Source organism: Sinocyclocheilus rhinocerous, unplaced genomic scaffold (assembly GCF_001515625.1).
Source record: "Sinocyclocheilus rhinocerous isolate Xijiao unplaced genomic scaffold, SAMN03320098_v1.1 scaffold1880, whole genome shotgun sequence".
NCBI classification, from domain to species: domain Eukaryota; kingdom Metazoa; phylum Chordata; class Actinopteri; order Cypriniformes; family Cyprinidae; genus Sinocyclocheilus; species Sinocyclocheilus rhinocerous.
Window position 1 is genome coordinate 605,401 of NW_015635022.1, and position 12,282 is coordinate 617,682.

A 12,282-nucleotide genomic window follows, 5' to 3' on the forward strand; every position below is an offset into this window, starting at 1 on the left:
GCACACATTGATACCTAACGACGAAGAGGAAGTAAGTAGACCAAGAAGATGCATCGAGGCAAGATGAATGTAGAGCTGCTGGTCTCATTGGTGTCTGAACACAAAGGGCTTTATGACAAACGCGACAGCGACTACAAAAATCTCGATAAGAGGGAGTTGTTATGGAGAGGAATTGCAGATCAAATAGGTTTCGATGTGTACCGGGGTATTTCTGTTTTTCATTAAGCGCCATCTAATGTCAGAGAGTGAATTTGCACGTTCACTCGGCTCATCGCCTGCGAAAATCGCTTGGGTATGAACACAAAAGACACGTCGAAAAATGTCGGCGATAAGCGCGCGCGATAATCGTCCTGGTGTGTACGAAGCTTTATGATTCTATTAAGGTGTTTTGTTTTGTTTTTCTTTTTTAATGAAACAGCACAGCTGCATACAGCACTTCCTATCATTATGAAAAGAGTATTCAGTACATTTTTCAACAGAAGAAGAAAGAAAGTCATACTGGAATAATTATGTGGGTAAATAAGAAACAGTAGCATAACACTCTTACCATTTCTGCTACAGTATATAAACATTTTGTAATATACAGTATAACGATATATAAGGACATGTCAGAAAGTATACTGTTTTCAAATTCAGCAAGAATTTTCATTTTTAATACATTTCCTTTGGGCTTTGTCTAATTTTTTTAAATGTTTCTGAAAAAAAGACTTCTGCTCACCAATGCTGCATTTATTTGTTTAAAAATACAATAAAATCAGTAATATTGTGAAATATTGTTTTTTTTGTGAAAAAACAGGGCAGCTGAGCAGAACGTATGCTACTGCTAGAGAATTTATATATATATATATATATATATATATATATAACATACAAATTTAGTATATGTACAGTACAATCTAAAGTGTTGTGGGTGTTTGCCAGGAAGTGAAACTTCACACACAGACACTGATCACTGATAGGATGCTCACCACACTCACAGACACACTCTCTTAAAGATCAGGACCCCTGTTTCATTTTGATTTACTAACTGCTGGACTCTAAGTGATTCAGTCTGTGAATATCTGACACTGAGAGACCTACTCATCCAGCTTAGGTTGATATAAATTCACCTATCATATATAGGCCACAGTCTGTAAACCACACACACGCAAACATGGAAAACGGGTTTAAATTTCTAGCAACTAAAGCAGCATAACAAAAAACCCGCAGAGGTGAATATGACATTAGGCTGTTCAGCTATTAGCAGCAATGTGTCTGTTCTAATAGAGCTCTGAGAAATTAACACTCAGATATATGAAAAACACATCACAGCAACATGAGAGTCGAGGCAGTCAGTCCTCGAATATCAGGTGCATAAACCACTAAAATGAATGAAGAGGAACACTCTCAAAACTGATGACAGCGTCTGCCAAAAAAGGAACAGATTCCATTTAAAGCTTAGTAACAGGGATAAACGGACTAGCGCTGCAATGAATAAATCAACTATTATTATTATTTAATTATTTTTATTTATTTATTTATTTTTATTGTTTGTTGTTGTTTTTATTAGTTTTATTTATTATGGGACTTTTTTTATATATATATATAAAAATATGTCTATATACAGTAGTTCTTATTCATTTTAATTTAAGATTTAGTTTAGTAAAAGAAAACGAGAAATTATACCTTGCCAACTATCTGAAATAAAATGTTTAACTTTTTTATATGTTATTTCAGTTCACATTCATTTCAAGTACCAGAAATATTTTTTTTATAGTTTTAGTTTTATTACACAACAATAACCCTGCTCTAGAGTTTCAGAAGTGACCTTAACAATGCTTCAAACTGCTCAAATGTGACCCTGGACCACAAAACCAGTCTTAAGTCGCTGGGGTATATTTGTAGCAATAGCCAAAAATACATTGTATGGGTCAAAATTATTGATTTTTCTTTTATGCCAAAAATCATTAGGATATTAAGTAAAGATCATGTTCCATGAAGATATTTTGTAAATTTCCTACTGTAAATATATTAAAACTTAATTTTTGATTAGTAATATGCATTGCTAAGGACTTCATTTGGACAACTTTAAAGGTGATTTTCTCACCCTCAGATTCCAGATTTTCAAATAGTTGTATCTAGGCCAAATATTGTCCTATCCTAACAAATGGATATGGATAGGATTCCTACATCAATGGAAAGCTTATTTATTCAGCTTTCAGATGATGTCTAAATCTCAATTTTAAAAAATTGACCCTTATGACTGGTTTTGTGGTCCAGGGTCACAAATATATAAACAAATACTCAAATATTATGCTTAAATGCTAGGATAGGCTCCAGCATCACAGCAGCCTATGGACCAGCAGTTTGGAAAACATTATTGTTAATAACAAACAATAATCTGATTAATAATCTATTTGGCCACATTACTTTTAACCACATAACTTTTTGAGCCAATCACCAGTGCTGCAGATGGAATAATAATCACTCTGAAATGGCTCGAACACTGTATTGACCAATCAGAATAGGATCTATTTTTTATCATGTACTTTAGATGAAACTTTTCCAAAAAAGAGTTTAAAGTTTATTTTAAATGTATGTCCTTGATTATGACATCCTGTAAACACACACACATAAACAGGCACACAAACACTCATAATTTGTTGTCAGAGTTGGACTGCTATAATATAAGGAACTGTCCACAGACACGAGCAGCAACATAAAATCACAAGAGTGTTCAAGTTTGCACTGCAGATGACAGACACTTTTTTTTTCTGGATAGCTACAGCATGGTTGTAAAGAGTGAGCAGTGTGTGTGTGTGTGTGGTTGTGTGTAGCCACTGCAGCATGAATGTGTTTTGAACATGAAAATAGATTGCCTACTTCATATCACCAGAGAGAAGGGAAAGAAAAGCAGAGAATTTAAAATGAGTATGTGACGGACAGCTCAGAGTACAGAAACAGTGCCACAGAAAAGACAACAGAACAGAAAAATATAAAGACTCAAGGATGAAAGTAAACGGTCTTAGACTCGTGTTCATTTTTCATTCCACTTCTACAGCAAACAGAGCTGCTTACGTGAGATTACAAAAAAAAAATTATAATAAAAAAACCTTTGATGCTCAAGTCATTTGTACTGCTTTTATAGTACCATTTATTTATATTTAAAATAATTAAATGAGAATAAATAATTAATTTAAATATATACATTACTGTTCACATTTTTTATGTTTATGACAGAGGAGGTTCTTATGCTTACCAAGGCTGCATTTATTTGATCAAAAACACAGTAACAACAGTTATTTTGTGAAATATTAATACAATTTAAAATAACTTTTATATTTGAAATGTTAAAATGAATTTATTCCTGTGATGCAAATCACATGATCCTTCAGAAATCATTCTGATTTGATGCTCAAGAAACATTTCTTCTTATTATCAGTTTAAAACAGCTGTGCTGCTTAATATTTTTGTGTAAACTGTGACAAATTTACAGATACATTTTTCTAGATTTGTTTGCAACATAAATGTATTTTTTGTCACTTTTGATCAATTTAATGCATCCTTGCTGAATAAAAGTATTAATTCCTTTTTTTTTTTTTTATCTTAATGACCTCAAACTTTTAAATGGTAGTGTAGTAAACAAACTATTCCTAACATGGGTTTCTCCTTCTCTTCTCTATTAATTTTTTCTTGTCTTTCATTTTTTTTTAGGTTATTCTTTTGGCTCAAATTTTCATGGGATTCATGGGCGCTAATTACGGCCCAGCCAGGGGGGAAGCCGTTCATACACACTCACAGAGGACTGTGCACATCCACATCAGTGTTAATTAAACAATACCATACCTGTGATTAAGAGGTGTCGGGTTGGGAGTAAGCTGGATAATGAAGAAAAACTGTGGTTCTTTCTCTTTCACACATAGAAACACATTTGCACCTCTCTTCACACACACACACACACACACACACACATTCTCTTACGTTTAAAAAGTGACATTCTTGAGAGCCAAATTATAAAAATTCTTACAGCCCTAATCTAAGGAAAGCATGTAAATACAGCAGGAGGTTCAAAAATGTACACAACACCATGCAGAATGTGTGGGAGTGTGAGAAATCAGGCAAGTCTGTATGCAGCACGTATACTGTGTACAGCAAATTTTCTGAATACCCAGAAAACATTGCATGGAATATTGTGTCCCACAGAGCAATCCAATTCATCTTCCATTTCCAGTGCCATAATAAATAAAATCACAAATGACATCTCTTTAATATCAGAATAGTTTCTCCAAGAAATGAAATGGAGACTTTTTGCTCAGATGTTTCTCCTTAATCATTGATTTACTATTATAATTTTTTTTGTTATTTGAATTTATTTTTATATTTTCCAATTTCACTTTAATTTTAGGTAAAGTTTTAGTCATTTGAACAGGTTTTTTTAAATACATGTCTAAATATGTTTTAATTTTTATTCATCCGAGACAAAGTTGATGCATCACCCTTTGAACTTTTGTTGTTCCTGCATACTGTTTCACATACTATTATTTTAAAATGCTATGCAGCATACGGTGTTGTGTAGTATGCATTAAGCAGTACTGTATTCCATTCCAAATATAGCCATAGTATCATATTTGTGTGAATGCATTCATTTAGGTTGCTCTGTGTGAGAGAATGTGCAGACATTGATTTGTGAAGGTCTGTGACACACTCACTCTGCGGGAGGGTGGATATCATCTGGTTTGGTCTCAAAGAAGCGGAGAACTTCTTCACTCTGCGAGATCTGGGGAGGAAGCCGAACCAGCGCCTGACAGACAGACAGGACATGAAACCGGACAATCAGACCCCAAACAACAGAACAATCACTCAGAAACACAGCAGACTAATGAATCCCCACTATACCACATGTTATTTCCTTTGAAATCTCCATAAGGGTCAATGATAAATACTGATATCCAAGGTGACGAAAAGGAAAAGTCTTGTAAATTCAGGAAGAGAAAACATAATTTTCTGCATGAATTGGATTTATGTTTTGAAATGTGTGGAACACTACAAAAAGCAAAGAAAACTCTACTTGTGATTTTAGTTTAAATTACTTGACTTGGATCCTAAAGGCGCAATTTTGCAAATCGCACAAACATTTGTCTAACAAATTCAGTCTGTGTTCCAACTGCTTTGGAAGCTCTCAAAAATGATTTGAAAATTAGAGAAAGAACAAAGGGGAAAAAATAATAAGGAAAGAGGGAGAGAGACAACTCCTCTGAAGAATCCCTGGAGTAAACCCTGTTATTTACTTATCTTTGAAGAACACAATGCAATTAAATGGAGATGGTTTGTCTAATTAAAGCTTTCAGGAAATAGCTGGTAAACATCATACGTTTAAGCAAAGACACATCCCTCTCTCTCTCATGAAGGGATTTTGATGTGTAGAGGAAATCTGGAGGAAGTTAGTTATTTAAATGTCATATAATCAACTGTCACATAATTAAAGGCTAATTTAAATAAATGTTAAACAAAAGCTGTCAATTTAGAGTGGTTAAAAAATAAATAAATAAATAAAATACATGTCCCCTGAACCGTACACAAACTCAATAAGGAATTGTACTAATATTTTGTTTTTTTGTTTTGTCTTTTTGCAAATTAATATTATTCAGTCTTTATGAGCATAAAGTCTTTGTGTTGTCTTTATTTATGCGCAATTCACATCAAATATTTACATATGCGATTAATCATTTTATTACAATTTTTAATCAACTGACATTATAGATGGGCATCTTAAGGACACATTTGCGTTAATATGTTCTAAACTATTTTTGGATGTGTTTTTTTTATGTCTTTCATGTAGAAGTCATGGAAATTGTTGCCACAACAGCAGTCCTTCCAAGACATCCCATAATGCTACCTATCTCACTGTCTCAGCCCACTTTAACAGCTGCTCTCCAGTGTATGTGTGTGTGTGTGTGTGTGTGTGTGTGTGTGTGTGTGTGTGTGTGGATTGTTTAAAAAAAAAAGTGGTCTCTCTTCCATCAGGAAAGAGGGGGAAGGAAAGAAAAGGAGACAAGTCACACAAGGGGAAAAGATAAAGAGAAGGAGAAATAGAGAGAAGGAAGAAACAAGTCGTTAAAGCCCCTCAAACTAATTTTAAGGGTGTTATTGGGTAACCTATAGCTATTGGCAAAGTAAACGTGACAGTGAACACCAATAAGTGCAAGTGTCTGTTTGCTGTAATTTATATGCTTGTGTAACCCAATGCGACGTGTTGGTCAAATACTTTAACAAACTCATTTTAATGTGTTGCAAGAAATTTGTTGTTCAGCACATTAGCATAATCATATTTTAACAAGATGGGAGATATTCTCTGATAATGAAGCAAATTCATACTCAAAACCTGATGTGGTGAACATGCACAAAACTTCAGCGCCGCTTCCCTTCGCTTAGGGTGAAATTTGTGGTTTGGGGGGGATCTGACACTACTACTTAAAGCTTGAAACCCCCCAGAGGAAGTCAAAACAATAGGTTGGGGGGTCTTGAAAATGCATAAACTAAATAGTTTCAAAGCAACACAGAAGTTTTACTGATATTAAAAGAACTTGATTTAAAATAATGCATAGTATGATTCGCTCATTGCTTTTAATAATACATTTTTGCTCAACTCATTGTAAACACACACATCCCTCCAGCTGCAAAATAACTTCATTTCACTGAACCTTTTTTATATTTATCCTTTTTGAATGAATTTTGTATCATCTATTTTAAGTAATTCTTCTTTGAACAGCAGAAGGACTGCAAAGAATATCAGTAAAAACGAAAAGGGGCTTAATGTTGAACCCTGTGGAACGCCTATATCATAACCACACTCTTAATGATGTTATCGACCTCATATGCTAAACACACACACACACACACACGAGCGTGAGCAACACTTCCCAATGACAACATGTGACACACACAAACAGTGTTTATCAAAGAAAAAGGGCTATAAAGAATCTCTCGCAGTTTAATAGTTTTCTAAATAAAGTAATATAGCCTACACATATTAAATAAGAAAATAAAAGAGTACAAAACACAAAAGCACCAACAAAGAGGAGGAAGGAAGGAAAGAGAGACTTACTCTGCAATAGTCATCAATAAAGCGTAGTCTCTTCATGGCCACGTCTCTCACATGACTTCGTCGAAATAGGATTTTGCCTTTAAAATAAAAGGTAGAATGATATATGTGGTCTACTTCAAAAAATCATTCTGTAATAACAGTATGTAATAACATAATGTTATCTATAATAAATGTATCTAGTTTCCAGAAATAGCTTTTTGTTGAAATTGCAAGAATGACTTGAATCATAGTTTGGAAAGCAGTTAGAATGCATTAAAAATAATACACAAATCTGTTGCATTCAATTACATTGCTTTCCAGAAAGTGTGTTTAATTTCATATTGCTACATGATTGCTTTTATGTTTGATAAAATAAAATAAAACATAAAAAAGCAGCTTAAATAACTATTTATCTTATTTGTGGCCAATCCAGTGAAAATGTTGACAGGGAAAGTAAAAATCAGAAGTACTGGCCCAATTGGAGAAAAAAATAAATCTTTATTGCTGAGCCCTGCTCAGTGCTGCGAGCAAAATGCAGTGCATTTTAGAATAACCCATAAGAAAATGTTTAGAAACATGATACACAGGACAGCTACTGAAGAGAGACGCCGTGTGTTGTTCTTCAGATCTGGAACATCGTAATCAGATTCAGACGTTTGGAGGAGATAAGATCACCACGTAGCACCAAGCTCCAGCTGTCATGCTCTCCTGTCTCAAGCTGTTTACGCTCAAGGAAACACTGAGAGATACTTAACATCGTGCAAAATGAACAAAATCCTTGTGATCAAAACCTTCATAAATCAGCCATAGATTCACCTTGACTTGTTCTGTCTCATATACTACTATTATTGTATGTGCTCCTACACTGAAAAAATGTTGGTGTAGAAAAATTTTTTACTCAGAAATCGCTAGTAAATTTCACAAGTAATGACAAGCAACACTTGAAATTGAATGGCTTTCCATTTGATTCAATGAAAATGGATGAAAATACCAAAGATCACAAACATTTAATTATAGAAGTTTATAGAGGCCTGATTGTACTTTGCATTTATCAAACCATGGCATGGGGTTGTCTATGTTAATAAAAAGAGTGCGCCTTTTAACAACAACAACAACAATAATAATAATACCAAATACATTACAGTATATAGATATCATATTTGTATAGATAGAAATCTGATCTGTCCTAGTGGAGTCTAATAATCAGACTGGAATTAAACGGATAGATTTAATGGCTTGACACCTGACACCCTATTATTCCCTTACAAATGCTCTGAATGGATTTATAATCCACTTAATGTTCTAGTAATCTAAACAATTACATTGCATTCCAGTAAATAATCTAATGGAGCAAGTAATAATCTAAGCTAGTGTGTGCGTATGTGAGAACAAACAGAGAGAATCAGGGACTGCTGGAAAACAAAGAACAAGAGAGACACTAAATCTCCAGGGAATAGAGCAGCCGCATCAGCAAGCCGGGAAACCGTGTCTCGATCGCTCTGTGTCTCTGTCCCGCTCTTCTCATTTTCTTCTTATTGATGGCTTTTGTTCTGAGGGAACGGTGCTGCTCATCTCAATGACTCGTGTGCCTGCTTCCTGCATGTGTGTAAGTCAAGAACAGACGCACAACCCCGTCCCAGCATAACCATGACTTATTGTGGACAGATCTGCTGACACCATGTACTTGCAGGTCTGTGTGTTTGTGTTTGTGCAGAGGAGAGGAAGGGGAGGACAAACTCCTCCTCAAATCACCTGGAAGAAAAGGGATAATCCTTTTTTTGGGATCTTTCTGCCCTCCCTCGATTGGGAACTTGTCAAGAATCTGCATCTGTGGGAAGACGCAAGAAACACAACGTAAAAGACAAAATAGTCAATAATAGACAGCATTAACTATCAATATTAATACCGTAACAATAAACAGAACTATTTACATACACATCATTTAATATATGATGATGCAAATTAATCGTTAAATCAGAGTTCAGAAGCAATGCACTGACAATTTAGACTGATTCATGAAAATGAATTCAACTTACTAACAAAGTGTTTGATTTGGTGTAACAGGGAAAGCTCGCAAATCAAAATGCAAATAGGCTCCAACGTCATATTTAGCTTTCATTTCTTCTACGTCTAATAAAAAATGTCATGATCTCTGTTTAAAATCCTGGGCTCATGATTCCTGAAAACTCGATCAATTTGTTCGCTTTATTTTCCGTAATTCTCCACATTTGTCCCTTTTGGGCATTTGAAGTACAAACAGCTGCAGATTATTTGTAAGTATCCCACAAACAAATGTAAATCTCAGTTCTAATTGTGTGTTCACACCAGATGCGAACGTAATTATTCGCGCGAGTAGATTACATACAAAGTCAACGCAAAGACACGAATAGAGGCGAATTCGCGCCGGGCGACGCAAATGACGCGAACGCACGATATTCGACTTTTTGACAACAGGTACAAAACAGTGATTGTAGTTATCGCCACCATGGTTGATCGCGCTATGTTTTTATTCGCACGAGTGACACGGAAAACATCCCGCGAGTAATCTAGAGCGAGTGACGCGATGCGCATATTCGCTTCACGTCTGGTGTGAACACACCATAAAAATTAAACACAACTACAGGAAACCATCAACAGAAGCTGGGAGATTCTTCATTAGCTGCACTCATGCAAATGTGACCCTGTAAGAGCTCTGACTGGAAACTCCCAGTGGGCTTTGCTCATTAGTGAGAAACATTTACAAGAAATTAGAGATTGAGTAAATGTTTAGAAGTAGCTTCTACGGGAACCAAATAAAGAAGAGAAAAACAAAGGGAAAAGATACTCTAAATGAAAATTAGTAATAATAATGGCATTTGATAAAAAAAATATATATCAACAGCATTTTTACACAAATCAGACTTTTCCAAAAATCTGTTTCCTGCCACTATTCTAGTTAAAGTTTTTTTTTAACATGTTTTACTTCTAAATAGTCTGCATCTAAAATTTCTAAATTGGAAGATTTCAAAGATTCTACTTTGCAAGCACAGTCGCTGGTGCACACTGATAGGGTTGTGAGGATCTGGGTCAGATGGCATGAAGAATTGGAGGATAAAATCAGATCACGTCTCACAGATATCTAACGTCTTGCACTTTCATTTTCCCAAGATCCTGAACGTATTCTGCTGATAATATCACAATTTTTGTGCTTTTTGCAGATAATATGAGTCACTCTCAACCACAGAGCAGCCACAGACATGTACGTTTATTTCACAAGTTCGCCTGCCCATTCAGCCCTGCCAGTTAATGGTAAACAAGCTTGGCTTGCTGTCCGCGAAGGAGGCTCAAACCCGAGGCTCAGCTCGAGCTCTGAGTAAGAACCCCCACTTATGATAGTACAGTGTGGAGGAAAAGGAGAAGGAATTAGAGGAGGTGCCGGAAGAACTGTCGCTGGAACGGAGCAATGACTGCTGCTTATATACGGTCGTAGCGATGATTGACAGGACTGGATGATTAGGCTCCTCCCGAACCTGAGTTGGGAACTTAAAGTCATTTTTAAGACATTCAGTAGATGTTGTTTAAAATATACACTACCGGTAACTTTTTTTTTATTTTTTTGAAGGAAGTGCTGCTTAATATTTTTGTGGAAACTGTGATGCACTACCATTCAAAAGTTTGAGGTAAGTTTTCTTATTAATTTCTATTTCAAATAAATGCTGTTCTATTGAACTTTCTATTCATCAAAGAATCCAGAAAAAAAAAATATATCACAGCATATCACAAAAAAATAGATAAATAAATAAAATAAAAAAATGTTTCTTGAGCAGCAAATCATCATAATGGTTTCTGAAGGATCATGTGACACTGAAGACTGGAGTAATGGCTTCTGAAAATCAGCATTGCCATCACAGGAATAAATTACTTTTAAATATACAGTGGGTACGGAAAGTATTCAGACCCCCTTAAATTTTTCACTCTTTGTTATATTGCAGCCATTTGCTAAAATCATTTAAGTTAATTTTTTTTCCTCATTAATGTACACACAGCACCCCATATTGACAGAAAAACATATAATGGTCATAAATTTATGGTCATGAAATGGATGTTGATAGCAAAATAAATAATCAAATAAATAAATAAATATTGCTGTAGTTAATATTGCTGTAGTTAATAATGCTAATAATAATGTTTTTTGTTATGGTGCCACTTTAGTTTAGGGACCAATTCTCACTATTAAGTAGTTGCTTATTAGCATGCATATTATTAGCATATTGGCTGTTTCTGTTTATAGACTTATATTCTATATTCTGTTTATGTACTTATAAAGCACATATTAATGCCTTATTCTGCATTACCATATTTTAGATCCCTAAATCCTAGGATTCCTACCACATACCTAAACTTAACAACTACCTTACTAACAATTAAAAAGCAGCAATTTAGGAGTTTATAGAGGTGAAAGTTGTATTAGTTAGTTTTCAATGAGAACTGGTCCCTAAACTAAAGTGTGATTATTATTATTATTATTAATTATTATGTCTTGCTTTTATTTTGGGGTTAAATACAAATTTTAAAAAAAATTGAGAAAGTGAAAAAAAGTGAGAAAGAGAGAGAGAGAGCGAGAGAGAGAGAGAGAGAGAGAGAGAGTTAGAAATCACTAAACTAAAGTGTGATTATTATTATTATTATTAATTATTTTGTCTTGCTTTTATTTTGGGGTTAAATACAAATTTTTAAAAAAATTGAGAAAGTGAAAAAAAGTGAGAAAGAGAGAGAGAGAGTTAGAAATCACTTATAAATTGATATGCTTAAAAAGTCACATCAGCGGGCCTACATCAAATCCAGCTCCATGGTGTCTTCTGTTCGAGATGAGAGTGATTGTAACTCCAGCAAAACCAGATATAAGTGTGTGAGCCACATAAACCTCATGATTAGCCCTTTCAAGGAGCTGCACCAGGGGGCCCTCATGGTAAAACACAGCTAAAGAGTTTGAAGACGCTGTAGGAGAGTGAGCTCTGTCACGCAGCTCCATCAATGGGCTTATTCAAGTCAAAACTTCAATGCATATTTCATGACACTTAAACAGTGATTGCTGCTATGGAGCTACACTAGGGGGGCGGCTCTGAACTATTAATGCACTACTATAGTCTACACCTTTGTAATATTTCTCCCTTAAGTCTAAAGTTGGTTAAGGCTTCTTGTACCAAATGTGGCATGGAAAATCTCTTCCCCGTTCTGTC

At 34.8% G+C, this 12,282-nt stretch overlaps 1 protein-coding gene across 1 annotated transcript in view; it reads right to left on the minus strand.

Annotated features, from left to right (window-relative positions):
- Positions 1-4,684: 4,684 nt before the first annotated feature.
- Positions 4,685-12,282, minus strand: part of LOC107746064 (SH3 and PX domain-containing protein 2A-like) — a 35,955-nt gene continuing 28,357 nt past the window's right edge. Inside the window, exons 3-5 of the mRNA XM_016560122.1 lie at positions 8,816-8,891; positions 7,085-7,161; positions 4,685-4,780 (exon numbers count right to left, since the gene is read on the minus strand). Coding sequence (XP_016415608.1) covers positions 4,685-4,780; positions 7,085-7,161; positions 8,816-8,891 — 249 coding nt within the window. The remainder of the gene's footprint in view (positions 4,781-7,084; positions 7,162-8,815; positions 8,892-12,282) is intronic.